Genomic DNA, 18,294 nt, shown 5'->3' on the forward strand with positions numbered 1-18,294 from the left:
TTTAGCAAGCTACACCTTAAGATGTATTTAGCTACTTTTTAGATATAACTTGCTAAAACACACCTTATAAAAAATAAGTAGGTGTATTATATCAAATGCCTATAGGAGTTGCTAACATACACCCACTTATTTTTTCGAATGTGTGTTTTAGAAACATTCACCTTAAGGTGTATTTAACAACTTTTTAGCAAACTCATATATATATATATATATATATATATATATATATATATATAGAGGGTGTATCAAGTGAGAGGGCATTTTATAATGAGAGGGTGAGAGGAAATAATGTGGACTGTCGGATCAAAATCAACGCCTCAGATTAAATTGTTCTTTAAGAAGGGTCACATACTACATCCTACACCTTTCCTCTTCTCTATTTCATCGTTCTCTCTCTCACCAGTGATTTCTCTTCCTCTCAATCCCATGTACTGTTTCTGTGTTCCATTCCTTCCACTATTTTCTTAAATAATCTGTATTAATTAAATCAACTTCCCAATACATGACGTTTGAAGATCCATTTCTTAAATAATCTGTATGTAATTAAATCAGTTCAACCTGAATCTCAATCATCATCGATAATAAATTACCAATAAAATTCAGTCCAACCAGAATCATCATTGATAATGAAATGAAAACTTTTGTAAATTTGATTGAAAAATAGTGAAAGAATTGAAAGGTTAAATATTAATGGTGGCTACAACAAATTGGTGTTGGACTGTTGGGTAATGAAGCGTGAAAATTTGACAGAGAAGACCATAAAAATTACTATGTTCATTCATTGTTATTGTTTCTCTATTAAAAATCCATGGCTTTCTAGTGGCTAAGTTATTTTTAGTTGGATCTGGATTTGAAGAATTATGAGTCTGTAATTGAGAAAATCGAAAGCGTTCCGGAGAGAGAAAACGAAGGGGTAGGGATGAAGATATTGGCAGTCTAAAACAAAGGAAAGTGTGCACAGCTTAATCTGGTCCATTCAATTTAATTTAATGGTCAATATTAGTTCCTCTTATCTCTCACCATAAAGACTCCTCTCACTTGATACACCCTATATATATATATATATATATATATATATATATATATGGCATATCAAGTAAGAATGATTATCATATGTGAGAATGGTGAAGCTTGTTTAGCTTTAGATTTGTGTTTTGATGATGTTAGTTAGATGTTTTTATTTGATGATTGTTTTGTTTTGGTACTATAGCATAGAACTATGTTAAACCACCTAGCAAACCATGTCTCATTGTACCGTGTGATTTGTAAGACCCCGTTTTCCCAACTTGAAAATTCTTTACATAAATCAGAGTAAAACAACTAAATAGGATGCTACACTTCTTTCAAATCATAAATATAGCAAAATTGCTATATATTTCAATCATCATATGTCATCAAATTAAATCTCATTGGAGCGGAAAAACAACTAAGTTCAACATCGTGTTGGCACAACGGCCTCAACTTAATAACTTATTAAAAATCCAGTTTCAACAAATCTTCAACATGAAATCAAGATAAATACGTAACACATGGAAAACAGCAAAATCCTCATCCCATTACGTATCAGAGCGACCCTAAGACGACGACACGTGAGAGAGTCAACTCACTTCGACGGCTAATCTTGATTACCTGCAAGTTACCCACGTAGAGGCAACATTTCTAAGCAGAAGGGGTGAGATTTCACATTCATTAATAATAAGCATATAATTCATCAAATGCATTTAATAACATCAGCTCTTCATATAATACTTCATTAATAACTCGTTGACAAATGACAACTTAACGACAAAGACAATGCGACTTCTACAACTTAAACTCAACTTATGCAACTTCAAATTCTTAATCATGCATGTGGTACCAACCAGGGCATCAAGCCCTCAACATATAGAGTATAATTATACTCACAGGGCATCAAGCCCTCAACTTAAAGAGCAAAAGCTCACAGAGCATCAAGCCCTCAACGTAAGAGCAAAAGCTCACAGGGCAGCAAACCCTCAACTTAAAATGAGTATGCATGGACTCAACAACGTACATCTTAGACAACTCCACAACTTATATGACTCCAATATCTTGGAATATCAACTTACAACTTTACAACTTAGACCAACACTTGCAACTTAATGACAATAATGATTCAACAACAGCAGAGACAACAACATAAACATCTTGCAACATAGCAACATCAACAATAACAACTTGAATGGTATAAACAATAATAATTTCCATATCATACATTTTCAACACATTATACAAATATCTTAAACAATTCAACAATCATTAATCATTTGATTCAGGTTCTCTGTAAGCCTGTAACTTAATAAATAACTTCCATTCCTATCCCAAGGTCAACTCACAACTTCACGTGCGACAAAGATCGCAAGAACCCTAAACAAGATTGACTGCCGCTGAGTAGCTCGCGAGGCGAGACACTCTACTCACGATGGCGAGTTTAGGAAAAAGGGGTACTCGCTATGGCGAGTTAGCTATTCGTCGTGGCGAGCTAAATCTGATTGCTCTCGGGAGTTTGACATTTTTCACTCAAAAATCCCATTTTTTGACTTCTCTATGTCCAAATTAAATCTAAAAATCTGCCTAATCATTCCTAAACAGGTTAAGGCACTCAAAACCATCTAAAACTTGACCTTTAACATTAATTCACAAAATCATGTTTCACTCACTGGGTAACTCGCTATGGCGAGGGATTCACTTGCAATGGCGAGCGACAAAAAGGTTCACTCGCGAGGCGAGGGGTTTTACTCGCAAGGCGAGCGATGAACTTCATCCCTCGCGAGGCGATATCAGTTACTCGCTATGGCGAGCGATGAATGTCAGCTCGGGCAGAATTGTAGATTTTCTCAAAACTCATCCAATTCAATGGTTCTAACCTTAAAACTGATTCTAATCATTGTTCTATGAATAGTCTAAGGTCTGGACACTATTTCTACATCAATTTAACAAGTTTCTACTCTTAATTGACCAATCCTCAAACTTTTAACCTAATTCTTAAATCTCCAAAACTACATCCTACAACATGTTAAATCCAATTTCATAATTACACAACTTAGAATTAAGGAAGGTTAGTCCCACCCTTACCTTAGGTTTCGATTGAAAGCTTCTCCTCTTAGGTTCTTCTCTTCTTTTGTTTTCTCCCTTTTTCTCCAAAGACTTGTTTCACGTAAAAACTATTATAACTTATGTTTCTCCTATTTATTTCTTCAACCCTCTTTATCTTATTTCCACTTATTCCACTAAACTCTTCTAATTTCCAAAACAACCCCCACAACTTAATCTTATTTTATTTTCAAATCTTATTCTATTAAATAATAAAATAAGCCACTTAATAAATCAACAACATATCACAATTATCATATAAATCATGTAAGTCATAAAAATGGACTCCAAACTGAATAAAATAATCAATTAATTAAATAGGGCGTTACATGATTCCTTATGTCTTGTTATGCATAGGAATCCTCATGTGTGTGTGTCAAAAACTTTTTTCTAGGCATTTGAATCGAGTCAATCTTCATCTAGAAACATTTGAATCAAGCAAATATTTTTGAATCAATTCAAATTTTGACAGCATCAAATTTTCCTTCTTCCATGTATGAATCAACTCAAATTTTATTGAATCGTATCATAAAAACTTTCTGACTCTGATTGAATCATATCAATCTTTATTCGGGGATATTTGAATCGATTCAAAAGGTGTCTGATGCGTATCAATCTTCATAGTTTATTTGGCCTGTCATCTAGTTGTCGGAATCGATTCACACATTAAGTGAATCGATTCACTATGTTATTTTGGCCGAAATTTTGCACTTTCCACCCTTTTCTATACACACACACACACACACTTCCTCATAACACCTAAAGTAATAAATCATTTGCATCTATTTTCTCAAGATCTCAAAAACTCATTGTTCATACATTCTTCAAGATGAAACACTTTTTCTTATAATCACTTTAATATCTGTAATTGAACCACATTCATCTATCTGTAATGAAGAAGTAAAAAGTTTAGATATCTCATAGTTAATTAGTTGTTTATTGCCACCGAATAATCTTCAATATCTTCGATAGTTTTCCTAATTGTCAATTTCAACAAATCATCTTCTTCACCAACTTTTACAACGTATGGAAGCAAACTAATTGCCGGACTGAGCAAGTCATTCTTTAGCAAACTAACCATGTTAATGTCTTACAAATAAACGATTGTAGAATATATTTTATGATATAGATGATGTTGATATATTACTCACCTTGCTAGATCTTAACTTGAATCAGCCTTGGTTTATTTCATATGCATATACTCTTCTTTGGAGACCATGGAATTTAAGGAAAATACACTTTGCACAAACAAAACCAAGTTGTATGTCCTTGTAGTCAAAATATGGACGGTTTATATAGACACTTAATAAGGTTATGTCTTGATACAATAACCTCTAAATGGTTAACATTAAGGCTTTATTTGAGAGTTTGGAGAGGAAGAGAAGGAAAAGCTTTGAGGAGTGAAAAATATGAGGAAAAATGGAGAAATCTTTCAAAAATTTTAAAAGAGTAGTTTTTTAGAGAATAAATAAATTAATACATATGGTTAATATATTTTTAATTTTAAAAATAGTATAGCAACATAGATTAAATTTGAAGAATTGATATTAACTCTCTAAAACCCCTCAAAATCCTCCTCCAATACAATCTTTTAGTTCCCCCAAATGAGGAGGGTTTTGTATTATGATGAAAAGTTAACCCCCCAAAGCCCCCTCTTTCCATTTTTCTCTATTTCTTCCACTTGCTCATTTTTTTTCCTTCTTCAAGCCTTCACCTTCCTTCCCCTCCAAACTCGCAAATAAAGCATGAAGGAATTAAAGGAACATCAAGATAATTGATGCGGTAATTAACATTAGGGAAATGCTAACTGTTGCCTCCGGGGCACTGGTTAAGCATACCATAAAAGGGAATTATAAAGTAGTTAATGCATTGAAATTGTTAATTAATTTATAACAAAGTCAAAAACAATTTCCTTTTATGGTAATAATTTCCTTTTATGATATGCTTAACCAGTACCCCGAATGTACCGGTTAGCAAGACCCTTAACATTAATATTGACCATTTCAGACGAATTGAATGACATGCTTATATTCAACTATCAATTTTTTTCTTTTCTCAGAGGGTGGGTATTCAACATTACTAGTAACTCTTTCTTTCAAAAATAAAAAAAAACATTATTAGTAACAATTGAATTTGATTAGCATTAATTGCGAACCATTCGATAACAATGCCACTTGTACTTTAGAATAGAGGAGGATTGAAATGTTTATATGGTAGATCATTTGCTAATAACTTTTATTACACCCTCCTTTTCTCTATATTATTGGTCTAAATTATGAAGAGAGAAAAAGGAAGAGAGAATAATAATATAATGTGAATATGTGAGAGAAAATTGTATAAAAATTATCAAAAAAGTTGTAAAAATATCATTAATCACGAAAAAAAATAAGCCAAAAAGGATGTGGATGTGAAACCCATTTAAAGAATTCATATCTAAATAGTAAATACCAAGGATCGTGGATGGAAAAAAAAGTGAAAGTTTTTTGTTGATTTTTTTTTTTTTTATATATTGAAAATAAATGTAAAAGAAAATATTAAGACACAATTCCATGTTTGAATGGATTTATACTTCCCCTTCTTTTTTTAAAAAAATATAAAAAATTATATAAATAGAGTCCACGGGCATAAGAAACGATGAAAGAAGCGTTGATTTGCAGCAGTTACAGTGGCAGTTATAAAATCACCACCAAACCCACAGCGATTCCATTTTCACCACCGTCGATATCACTGTTTCGCCACCGTCGTCTTCACCGGAACACTCCATTTCTCTCTTCGATCATCACTCTCAGGTTCCTTCTCTGATGACTCCACTTCACGGTACATAAGTTGCAGGTTCTTTTGGTATGCAACTTCTAGTCCTTGCATGCTTTAATTGCTGATCGATCCATCGGAATTACGATGTGGAAGCTTGAGTAGCTTATTCATCAATTTCAAGTGATTTTTTTTTTTACTGAATTCAACTAAAGTGATTGTGCATGTTTGGTTTCACTTTTGCAGGAGACAAAATTGATTATGTGCATGTTTGGTTCTGCTGTGATAAAAATTGATTTTAGTTAAAAGTGACTTGAATGTAAATGATTTATGTTTTGTTACATTTACGTACAAGTGAGTTAAGCAAAAAATTCTGGGGTAAAAATCACTGTTTAGACTCAAAATCTAAGTTAGAATCAATGCAAAAATCAATTTTACTCAAGAGAAACATGTCAAAATTTCAGTGTAAAAAACTAAAAATTGATTAAAAAGGTGTAGAATTGATTTTGACATGTTTGATCGCTCTTAATCAGAATTGATTTGCTTCTAGAATTGATTCTAACCTGAAGCTAGAAATTGTAGCCTTTGACTCTATAATAATTGATTTTTACACTCAAATTTGTTTGTTGTCAACTCATATTTACATGCATGTGTCCAAAAATAAACGACTTAACCTTAAATTCACATTTAGACAAAATCAATTTAAGAAAGAAGAATCAATTTTTGTTTCAGCAGAATCAAACACACACAATAAGATAGAGCTAACACGTTTTTGCTCTTACTTACCTGATTGTAATTATGATTATTGTTTTCTTATTTCATTTCATATTAGTAAAACCATTTTCATGATCATTACTATTTTTAATTATTTTTGGTTTACATGGCTATTAATTGTGTTTATGCTTTTTTTGGTTTGCAGAAGAAAGAGATTTATTGAGAAGTTAATATCCAAAATGGCTAATTATGAAGGACAAGTTTCTAGTGGTAGTACCGATGTTAGAACCGGGAAGATGATTTTTGAACCTATTTTAAATGATGGAGTATTTCGATTTGATTGTTCTCTAAATGATAGAGATGCAGCATATCCAAGTATTTCTTTTGTGAATAGTAAGGATAGAGAGACTCCCATCACTGGTACTCACAAGGTTCCTTCATATACCCCTACTTTTGAGTGCCTTCTAGAGCAGCAAGTTGTTCAACTTGAGGTCAGTTGCTTTTTTTTTTTTTTTTTTCTTTTGGTTTCTGTTCTGACATCAGAACTTTTGATTGTTATATTATAAGACTCTGTTTTGTCATGTCCAAATTGGCGTATACACTCGTACGATTAAAGTAGAATGATTGAAGTATAGTTGTTTGGTAACAGTCCTTCCTTATCTCACAGCTTATAGTATTTTTTTTTAACTTACTTCCAGCATCTTTTGAGATGCTAGCATTTGAGCTTATAGTGGATCGTTTCTCTCTCTCTCTCTCTCTCTCTCTCTCATTTTTACCCTTATTATCTTGATTAATTTAAAAAAAAAATTAATTAAAAATATTTTTGTCATTTTATATTTATCTGTTAGTTCATCCAGTAATTTTACGAACACTTCAAATTCAATCTACTAGCTTATCCACTATAAGCTCATTTGTTATCAGCTAGTTTATCCGCCATTTGCTACTTTTTTACCAAAGAGAGTCTAAATCTTGGTTGCCTTTTAGCTCAGGTATTGTTTGTTTGTTTATCTTTTTATTCTCTCTTTTAATTTTTGTCCTGGAATAGTTTGCTGCTCATGCAATTCCATTTCCCCTGCTTTCAAAAGTTGATTGAATTTGTTTTTGAAGCAGCTACCTGTAGGTACCTCCCTCTATGGAACTGGAGAAGTTAGCGGACAGCTTGAAAGGACAGGAAAAAGAGTAAGTCAGCTATATGAAATTTTTAGTTTCAAAGAGATTTTCTTAATATCTATATGCTCATGAGTTATAATTTTATTTTAAGGTTTTCACATGGAACACTGATGCATGGGGTTATGGTCCTGGAACTTCATCGTTATACCAATCACATCCATGGGTGTTAGCTGTTCTTCCAAATGGCGAGGCACTAGGAATTCTTGCTGACACTACAAGGCGCTGTGAGGTGCTGTTGCATTTAGCTTTATGTCATTTATTGAGGTTAACCTAGACAATACACATATGTTCTTTGATAATGATATAATTATCTGTTTGATGGCTTTTGCTGTGCTCATGAGCAGATAGATCTGAGGAAAGAATCAACAATACGTTTCATTGCTCCATCCTCATATCCTGTCATTACGTTTGGTCCTTTTGCTTCACCTACGGAAGTGTTAATATCTCTATCAAAAGCAATTGGTAATTTTCTAAACAAAGAGTACAATTATAAATGATATAGCTTCACATAAGATGTTATGCACATTTTTTGTTGGACAAACCGATGTCCATCTTTGGTTGATGAATGTAGTTCGTATTATTAGAAGAACCTAGTACCTAAAGTTGACCCACATGAAATCAGGATTCATATGATACACATTTTAATATGTTGCATGCGTGCACAAATATTAGTAACATACTAATATGCAATGGGTTTTGGATGGTGCCTCAAGTGAATAAAAGAGCAAAATCTGCCAAACTGTGGTAGAAATGGATTCTCTGAGCATGCACTAAGATTCAGGATATTTTATGTTTAGATTCAAGAAAAGGCCAATTTTAAGTTAAAACTCCATGCATGTGTTAGATGTGAACATCATTCTGTACAACAATTTGCATCATCATCATGATGGTGATGAAAGATACTTCCTTACGGATTCTTTTATCATCAGGAACTGTGTTTATGCCCCCAAAGTGGTCGTTAGGCTATCAACAATGCCGGTGGAGCTATTTATCTGATCAGAGAGTTCTGGAGGTACTTTGTCTGCTCCTACTTTCTCTCAATAGTGATGAGCCCGGGATAAATAGCATTTCTATACGTAGAAAGCTTGAGCTTGAGATGCTGAATATGACATGTATTCCAAGTTCTGACTGCTACTTCAAGGCTTGCAAAAGTATTACTGTGAAAGTGAGATCGGGAATATAACATTATCATGTTCGGTACAAATTTTTCAAAGATAATCCTTGGTATCATGGATTATCGGTAATATCTTTTATCCATGCTGTACTTTTTCATCCCTCTGTGATAAAGGGTGGAAATCCAACATTACCATGGGAAGAAAAATCATTTTAAAACTCAACTAATTAGAACTTCTGACTTCCATCTTATTCTACCTCAATTTATTTATTTATTTTAATCTAACCAATTTAAAAATATTCCTGAGAATATTGAGTATTACCGCACATACTTGTGAAGGATGCCCATGTATAATGTTCCTGCAATATTATTCCAAGGAACATTATTCTTGGTAATATAATTCTATAACTTGAAACAAACATCCCCTGGGTTCTGAAATTCTGATGCACATTCAAATATTCATTGCTATCTTCTTTTAGGTTAGTTTTGCAAAAGATTGCTTCATATTTTATTTAACTTTTAACAATTTAACTTTATTCAAAAAAATACTTTTAACAATTTAACATCTGCAGGTTGCAAAAACATTTCGGGAAAAGAGCATACCTTGTGATGTGATATGGATGGATATTGATTACATGGATGGTTTTCGTTGTTTTACCTTTGACAAGGCATGTATTTCCTCTACAATCAGCAATCAATTTACAGTGTCATCGTTTTGATTTTCACACAAGGTTTTCTTATTCATGCACCTGAATTATTCAAATGATGAGTACGTGTAGTCTGCAACACACAAGTTAAAGTGATGTATTGCGAAATTTTCTTTTGGTGCCTAGCATTAACTCTCAAACCTGCACTTGTACTTTGGAAAATGCGAAGTTAAACTTTTGGTTTGGGCTGGCTGGCCATTTTTAATGTCTATATAATAATAATGTTTTGGCTAGAAAAGTAAGTATTATGCTATCTTTCAGGAGCGTTTTAGAGATCCCAAGTCTTTAGTGGAAAGTCTCCATTATAGTGGTTTCAAAGGTATTTGGATGCTTGATCCTGGGATCAAGCAGGAAAAGGGTTATTTTGTATACGACAGTGGTTCTGAAAATGATGTTTGGGTACAAAAGGCAGATGGAACAGCTTTTGTTGGTAATTTTTCTTTGCACATTAATACTTATTCACTTTATGTCCTTTTGTTCCCTTTTCCTTTTGGTGATGCATCGAGCCCATGTATCCAATCTCAGGGGATGTGTGGCCTGGACCTTGTGTCTTCCCTGACTATACACAGTCAAAAGTTCGTGCATGGTGGGCCAATTTAGTTAAAGACTTTGTTTCCAATGGTGTTGATGGTATATGGAATGATATGAACGAACCAGCTGTCTTTAAGGTAATTAATACTATAATCTCACCGGCTTCTTTTCTCTGAATATTAATATATGCACCAACTCTCACTATTTGAGACTCCTGCTATTTCCGATTACAAGCTTTTTAAATCCCTTTCTTTTCCAGGCTGTAACGAAAACAATGCCTGAGAGCAATGTTCATAGAGGAGATGGTGAACTTGGAGGTTGTCAGAATCATTCTTTCTATCATAACGTAATATTCTTTGCCCTTTATTATGATTTTTGGAGTCGCATATTAATTTACCATAAACTTATGAACAATGCTTACAAGTTGGATGCACTTTGATTATGTAATAAGATACTGTTGTGTGACTTGACTCTTATGTTAGTTTATTAATTTATAGATGTTGAGTTATTTTAAGCCTTATCCCGTAATGTGGTGTGCCTCTGAACTTTTATTATTTATTATGACTTTTCACTATAGGTGTATGGTCTGCTGATGGCAAGATCAACCTATGAAGGCATGAAACTGGCTAATGAAAATAGGCGTCCTTTTGTTCTCACAAGAGCTGGATTTAGTGGAAGCCAAAGGTATGCCGCAACATGGACTGGAGATAATCTTTCAACCTGGGAGCATCTTCATATGAGTATCTCCATGGTGCTTCAGCTGGTAAGGATCTTCGTAGCACACTGCTACTTCCCTTGAACAACAGTCATTCGAGATTCTCTTGGCACCATTTAAGTGTTCGTAGTCCTTTCCTTGTCATGCCATATATTCATTTTGTTCTGCACTTTTTGTATGCACCCATATATTGGATACGCAGTGTTTGTCTAGCTGGATATAAGCTGTTATGCCAATTAGCTACCCTAATGATGAATAATACCATTAATTAACTGCACATTACTGTATCCTCATAAAACAAGATGGCTGCAACTAGCAGTTACAAAAGCGACATTAGATAATGTTGTGGACTATATTGACTATCCTTTCCAAATTTTCTTTGGGTTGTGGTTATGATTTATTCTTTATGATGCTATTGGAACTAGATCTTATTGCTAGTTTCCTTTTTAGAACTATAATCAGCGAAAGCTAGATTTTTTCCTTTCTTTCTTCAAGGAATATTTATCTTCACTTATGTTTTTTCATAATTTTTGGACAAGTAGTTCAGTTCCAGAAGAATTAAAATGTCATTCTTTTGTTATGATCTAGTATTTACTTCAAATTTAAATATAAACTATCACATTAAATGCATTTTCAATTTTTTTTCATAATTTGCATTCATTGTGTTCAGGGACTAAGTGGTCAGCCACTTTCAGGTCCTGATATTGGTGGATTCGCTGGCAATGCAACACCAAGGCTTTTTGGAAGGTGGATGGGTGTAGGTTCCTTGTTTCCGTTTTGCAGAGGGCATTCTGAAGCTGGAACCACTGACCATGAACCCTGGTCCTTTGGGGAAGAGGTTGGATCAACTTTAGCAGTTTAGCTGCATAAAATCAATCATTATAATGGTTTCCAACTTGTCATATAATGGACATCTATATAAATTCCAAGATGAAGTTGCATGTTCTTATATATCACGCGGAGTAAAAATTATGAAGGTTGTATAGTTGAGCTTGATCATTAGCTTGGCATCAGGTTAATAACTTTTAGTTAATGAATAAAAAGTGAGGTTAATAATTTTTATTTAATGAATAAAAAGTAAATATTGTCATATATGCTTCAGGTTCTCTGTTGCACATATGTTGTGAACATATTTAGTCTCAACTTTCAAACTTGTTTTGCAGCTTCCCCACCCTTTTCACTAAAAATGAACTTTTAATGCATATGTTTTTATCTCATTTAAGATATATAGAGCATAAAAAAATATTTGCCTTACCCTTCTGACTAAATTCTGAATGAATGGCATGTTTCTTTAATAGAAAACCCTTTAATTTTTTACAATGTGTCCCTAGCACTCTCAGATGAGAGCCAAGAACAAGTTTGTCTATTGAATCAGAGGACAGGACAACCCTACAGTTCTTATGATTTTTTTTCCTCATATAACAAAATTGTGTTCTGTAATTTCAAATTACCTATATGCTAAAACTGTACACTAATTCAGCTCTACTTTTTAGTGTGAAGAAGTTTGCCGATTGGCATTGAAAAGGCGCTACCGCCTTATCCCTCTTATCTACACACTTTTTTATTTCGCGCATACAAAGGGCATTCCAGTGGCAACCCCTACTTTCTTTGCTGGTGGGTTTTTGTTCTGTTGATTACTTCTTGTGTCTTTGGTTTTATTAATGATATTTGAACTTTCTTCTTATGCATCATGAATTTTTATTTTTGAATTTGCAGATCCAACAGATCCTAGCTTGAGGAAACTTGAAAACTCATTTTTGCTTGGTCCAGTTTTAGTGTATGCAAGGTTATAATACTTCCTTACTCTGTTTATGCATGCAATGTTATATTACTTCCTTACTCTTTTTATCATCAATCAAGCAGACACCGATATATTTTGCGAGCTGTATTTGCACGAATTAGGCTTGTTTTTCCTGATGCTATAATACATTTTAGCAGAGATTTTTTATATAGGGGGAATGATAGGAAAAGGAAATTGCACGTCATCTTTTCTAGTTGTAAAACAAGAGTCATTTTTATCATCGTAAATCTCCTGTTAAACCATACGATGTCCTTCCTTCCTTTTCTTTTACAAGGAATATTAACGATGATAACAGTGGTGGAACTGGTGGTTTACCGTTGTGAATTATGATCAGTTCCAAGCTTGTGGTTAGGACCAATTGAGATTTGAATATGCTGAAACTTCTAAAACTGAAATTTAAGTCTGAAATGAAATCTGAATTGGATAATTCAAATCTTAATTTGATCTAAACTAATTGAAACTTTCATCCTAACAAACTTCTACACTAAAGTCAAGGTTTTCTATATTTATTGAGTGTGTTTTTTTTGTATTTAAAGATGAAGTTCCTTATCCGACATTGGTCATTTGGCATTATAGAGGCAAACATTAAAAATGGAAGAGTAGTGCTTTTTCTCATTTATGACTTTATCATGCAAGTTGTGTTGATTTCATATTTTAATGTCTTACTTGTTTCTTGATCAGCACCACGCGCAATCAGGGGTTGGATAAGTTAGAGGTTACTCTACCGAAGGGGATATGGTTGGGTTTTGATTTCGGTGATGCACATCCGGTATTTTTTTTTTCCCTTCTGCTCATTTTTTGTTCTATTTTTTCTTTTTGAGAGGATTTTGTTTGTACTGATAATTATAGGGAGGCCCTAATATGGACCTCAATTTAAAAGAACCATTGATGGACCTTCATAGTTTACTTGCTGTAGCCAGTTACAGTTACAAGGTTACAAACGTGTGGGACCCTTGGCATTTTGTACATATCAAGTTATCAATAGTGATATACTTCTAGTTGCGATTGCGGATGATTTCCTTACGACTAAAAATCAAAATGGGAACTTCAGTGTTTTCTAACACAAGTCTTATGAGTTTTGATTTTTTATTTACAAGGCAAAGCTCGAGCTTTTAATAATCTAATTTAATAGGAAAAGAAAATAAACCCCTTCCAAACTTGTTCTCTTGTTCACTGTCTTTGATGCCATAATTTAATTTAATTTAACACAAGTTCTTCATGTTCGCTTAATGCAATGGTATATTTTATCATTCAATTAAGTATGTAATTAAACGGAAAATGTGAAATAAATTGAAAAAGAGGGGAGATCCGAATAGGGGAGGTTCAAATAGGGTAAAAATAGAGCAGAGAAAAAATGTGATAGATGCAGAGGGACTGCAAGCACGGGAAAGGGAACAGTGGAGATCGTGATTTCACGGCTAAACCACTCACAAAACTGCTACGGAGGCCACACAACTGTGGTAGAAGTTCAACGGAGAAAGAAGTTGATTAATGGGTTTGAAGGGAATAGACTTCCTGTTTAAAGATTGGCAACATTGCAGCAGGTTATGGAGAGTTATAGAACAAGAAAGAGAGAGAATAACATCTCTTGGACATTTACAATTGTTGACCGGCTATAGCAAGTAACTTATAGAGGTTCACCTATGGTCCCTTTAATTTAAGGTCCATTCTAGGGGCTCCCATAATTATATGTTCCTCAATTATTATCTTCACAAAAAATATTCATTTTATTCAATTTGGAGCGTGCCAGGATTTGCCAGCTTTATATTTGAAAGGTGGCTCAATTATTCCTGCGGGACTCCCTCTTCAGCATGTTGGAGAAGCTAATCCATCAGATGAATTGACACTTCTCGTGGCTTTAGATGAATCTGGTAAGTCCATGTTTCAAATTTGATCTTGGCATGTTTGAATATGATAAGTCTATAACTGATTTTTAATAAGGTCTTTACTCTTCAGATTAGTGTCTTGCTCTTGAAGATATTTTGAATAAGATTTGAATCATTGACAGGTAAAGCTGAAGGTTTTCTATTTGAAGATGATGGCGATGGATATGAATTCACTAGAGGCAATTATTTATTAACACATTATTCGGCTCAACTTCAATCAACGGCAGTTACTGTGAGTGTGCACAGAACTGAAGGATCATGGAAAAGACCTAAACGCCGCCTCCATATTCAACTATTACTAGGTGGGGGTGCAATGGTATGTTATTTCTCATAAGAGGAAACTATGAAGTAGATGAAACTGCAAAATATTGTGCCTCTTTTCATTAATCTATCTTTTATGAATTCATTGATCTTAATATTTATACAATTTGTTTTGTAAACAGCTTGATACATGGGGAGTGGATGGGGAAGTTCTGCATGTAAATTTGCCTTCAGAAGAGGAGGTGTCGAAGCTGGTATCTACTAGTGAGAAGCAATACAAGGAACGTCTGGGTATGTGCTTGTTCAAATGCTTACCTGGTCAATTTATGAATATCATCTTATATATGTTATATATTCTAATATTACACTTAAGTTCTTATTTTCTTCACCATCCTTTTATCTGCTGATCTACATTTTATTCTGTGGTATAGATATAGTGTTTTCTAGGTTATCTTTTGAAAATAAGTCTACTTTTGACAACTATAATATGACATCTATAAAAAATTATTCTTGGATTGGATGTCCACCTTGCTATTTCTGTGCCATGACTATTCTACTCGATATTTTTACCTTTTATATGGGTTTTCCACTCTCTTGAGAATCAATATTTATTGAATGGGTTTAAGTTCTCGTGTCCCCTCTCCATGAGCAGAGCGGAGCTTAAGCACTAGCAGTATTCTGCCTATTATGTTACATTTTACTTCCGAATTGTATCTAATGTGCATGCATGTATCGAGAAAATGCCAAGTCTGTATTAAGTTGTGCTACTACTTTTTGAATGTTTTGCAGAAAAAGCAATTCAAATTCCTGACGTCGAGGACGAAGTTTCTGGACCCAAGGGTATGGAGCTTTCAAGAACTCCCATTGAACTGAAAAGTAGTGACTGGCTTCTTAAAGTTGTCCCCTGGATTGGGGGTAGAATCATCTCCATGATACACTTTCCTTCAGGTAAATTGATTACCCATTAGTACTTCATTTAATATATATTTTTAAATATTTTCGAAGTGTACATGAAGTTCCTGAAATTTTCCATTCCTTTTTTTATACAAAATAAACTTACGGTTTGTGCAGTGCAGCAGCAGTTAAGCATTTAGAATATTTGTTTTCCTCACTCAGCTATAGGGAACTTTCTTGTAATAATACTCGAGTGACTTAAACCAATTTAAATAAACTTTTCAACAATACTTATGAAATGAAAAATCATAGGGATCTTGTAATGATTATGAGTCTCCTAAATATTGGCTTCCTGAATCAGCTGAAATCAGCTGTTGATCGCAACTTTTTTCAGAAACTCCCTTATCCAACTTCTCCTGTTCTCCACACACACCTACAAAATGGTCAGGGTTTTGCCGTAAGTACGGAAGTCTAACAACAGTTTTGGAATTCCTTTACTCTCCCTAGGACTTATATTTTCTGTGGTTTGCAGTAAACCCATATAGTTATCAGAGCCATTGGTAGACTCGGTGACTTAGTCTAGAGTTGCTGACTGGCTGTCACAATAAATGGATGTGTTTTCCTTATGCTACTTGGATGCAATTATTTATATTTCTTTATAATATTCATTTTATTATTCATAACAATAAACCATATGTTTTCAGGAACACAATGGCTTCATGGCAGGATTGAAATCAGTGGATATGAGGAGTACAGTGGTACAGAATATCGTTCTGCTGGGTGTTCTGAAGAATATTCTATAATCAAGTAAGTTTCCCTTGTACTTCACGACTTCATTGGGGAAACATTATTGTTGAAGATCCACCAAAGGCCACTTTAATCCTTGTATATACCCTTTTATTACCATGTTCTTGTATTCTTGCCCCACCCTTCCCATCTTACAATTTAGTATTCAACATGTCCCCTTTTTAGTTAATTTCTTTTTCCTTGCAGTCGAGAACTTGGGCATGCTGGAGAGGAGGAATCTGTGTTATTAGAGGGTGATATTGGTGGAGGATTGGTTCTTCAACGGCAGATATGTTTTCCAAAGAACGCTGCCAACATCATCCAAATAAACTCTAGCATAATAGCACGCAACGTTGGAGCTGGTTCTGGAGGGTTCTCAAGGTTTTATTTGAAACTTTTCTTGTACACTAACAATAATGGCATTATATCTCATTTGTGATATCTGTATTAGTTACATGGTTTTAAATAAGGAGAAGAGAAAGAATAAAAAATACTTTGAATTGTTATTATGGACTATGGTTATGGCATTTTTTATTACAAAGACTAACCAATAACGCTTTTTTACATTTTTATACTGATCAGATTTTCTAGTTCAAAGTTGAGGCTGTAATGAACCCAGCTAAATATTTTGTACATTCCCTGTTATGTTATTTTCCAATTAGTGACTGCAGCAATTCTTAATATATCCCTGTTATCTGTTATTTCGTCTACTAAATACTTTGACTCTTGCTGATTTAGATGCTCTGGTTGCTACTATGCTTTCTTGTATATTCTGCAGGTTGGTATGCTTAAGAATTCACCCAACATTCAATCTTTTGCACCCATCAGAATCTTTTGTCTCATTTACTTCAATTAATGGATCGATGCATGAAGTCTTTCCAGATGGTGGGGAGCAAATCTTCGAAGGACACCTTATTCCTGATGGTAGGTAGTGGTCATTTTATCTTTTTCCTGGAATAATAATCAATAAGATTAGACAATTTACCCCATTTAAGACCACCATGACCAAACTAAAAAGCAGTGGGCGAGATGATTTTCTTCCACATCCCATCTTTACATACTCCCCCCACCAAAATAAAAGGAAAAAAGATAAACCCAACATCCATTTTAAGACCAATGTACTTGTAGGTGGATGTTTGACCAAGTTAGGTACTTGTTGTAGCACACGATTGTTCTGTATAAAACTTTCGTTCTAATTTCATTTCAGGTGAATGGAAACTCGTTGATAAATGTCTTGGCTTGGCACTTGTCAACCGATTTAATGTTACTGAGGTATCAAAATGTCTTGTTCACTGGGATTTTGGCACTGTCAACCTGGAGCTTTGGTCAGAGAGCAGGCCTGTCTCAGAGCAATCTCCTATTCAAATTTCTCATCAGTACGAGGTTATTAGAATTCCTTAGGTTTTTTAGTTGGTCACTACACAAGGTGTCGGACTGTTTGATACGGCAGAATAGTGTGCTACGGCAGATTTTTTTTTCTGGCTAAAGTAACACTATAGATTATTATGCATATAAAACTATGTATCTAACACTACAGATTATTATGCATATAAAACTATGTATCTAAATTCAAGCGTTATTTCGTTCTCCATTTTCACTAAATGAGTGATTGGTTGGACTTTGATTAGTAAATAAATAAAATGGATGGAGAATGTGTGATTGGTTGGACTTTGATTAGTAAATAAAATGGATGGAGTTATGGAGGAATTGATATATATTGTATTTGCTCTTTTACCGGCGGTCTTTGGATGTCATGCCATGTCTTGTGTCAAAATTTAGATTTAACAAAAAAAAACTAGTATACACTGTTCAATTTAGATTATAACAAAATAAAACTAATATTTTTTTATACA

At 33.9% G+C, this 18,294-nt stretch overlaps 1 protein-coding gene across 4 annotated transcripts; it reads left to right on the top strand.

Annotated features, from left to right (window-relative positions):
* Positions 1 to 5,730: 5,730 nt before the first annotated feature.
* On the top strand, positions 5,731 to 18,148 carry LOC11410655 (alpha-glucosidase 2). Of its 4 annotated transcripts, none has more exons than XM_003612531.3 (23): positions 5,731 to 5,900; positions 6,782 to 7,067; positions 7,687 to 7,755; positions 7,838 to 7,975; positions 8,091 to 8,208; positions 8,676 to 8,758; positions 9,433 to 9,528; positions 9,829 to 9,997; positions 10,093 to 10,235; positions 10,358 to 10,444; positions 10,676 to 10,861; positions 11,484 to 11,651; positions 12,307 to 12,427; positions 12,530 to 12,599; positions 13,296 to 13,383; positions 14,365 to 14,485; positions 14,623 to 14,816; positions 14,944 to 15,052; positions 15,551 to 15,709; positions 16,360 to 16,462; positions 16,649 to 16,822; positions 17,220 to 17,365; positions 17,649 to 18,148. In XM_003612531.3, the coding sequence occupies exons 1-23, from the start codon at positions 5,746 to 5,748 to the stop codon at positions 17,840 to 17,842; spliced, it is 3,177 nt and encodes a 1,058-aa protein (XP_003612579.1). In that variant the 5' UTR covers positions 5,731 to 5,745; the 3' UTR covers positions 17,843 to 18,148. The 4 variants fall into 4 exon arrangements, with proteins under 4 accessions (XP_003612579.1, XP_024639951.1, XP_013453635.1 ...); XM_024784183.2 differs by having other exon boundaries at positions 5,757 to 6,045; positions 17,649 to 17,842; XM_013598181.3 differs by having other exon boundaries at positions 5,757 to 5,952; positions 17,649 to 17,842.
* The last annotated feature ends 146 nt before the right edge of the window (positions 18,149 to 18,294 follow it).

This window comes from Medicago truncatula, chromosome 5, assembly GCF_003473485.1.
Source record: "Medicago truncatula cultivar Jemalong A17 chromosome 5, MtrunA17r5.0-ANR, whole genome shotgun sequence".
Lineage (NCBI taxonomy): Eukaryota > Viridiplantae > Streptophyta > Magnoliopsida > Fabales > Fabaceae > Medicago > Medicago truncatula.

Bases quoted from the DNA above. Each gene is read 5' to 3' on its own strand.
- LOC11410655 (XM_003612531.3), top strand. From the start codon at position 5,746: ATGAAAGAAGCGTTGATTTGCAGCAGTTACAGTGGCAGTTATAAAATC. The intron at 5,901-6,781 runs GTTCCTTCTCTG...TTTGGTTTGCAG, and splicing joins TCTTCGATCATCACTCTCAG to AAGAAAGAGATTTATTGAGA. The intron at 7,756-7,837 runs GTAAGTCAGCTA...TTTTATTTTAAG, and splicing joins TTGAAAGGACAGGAAAAAGA to GTTTTCACATGGAACACTGA.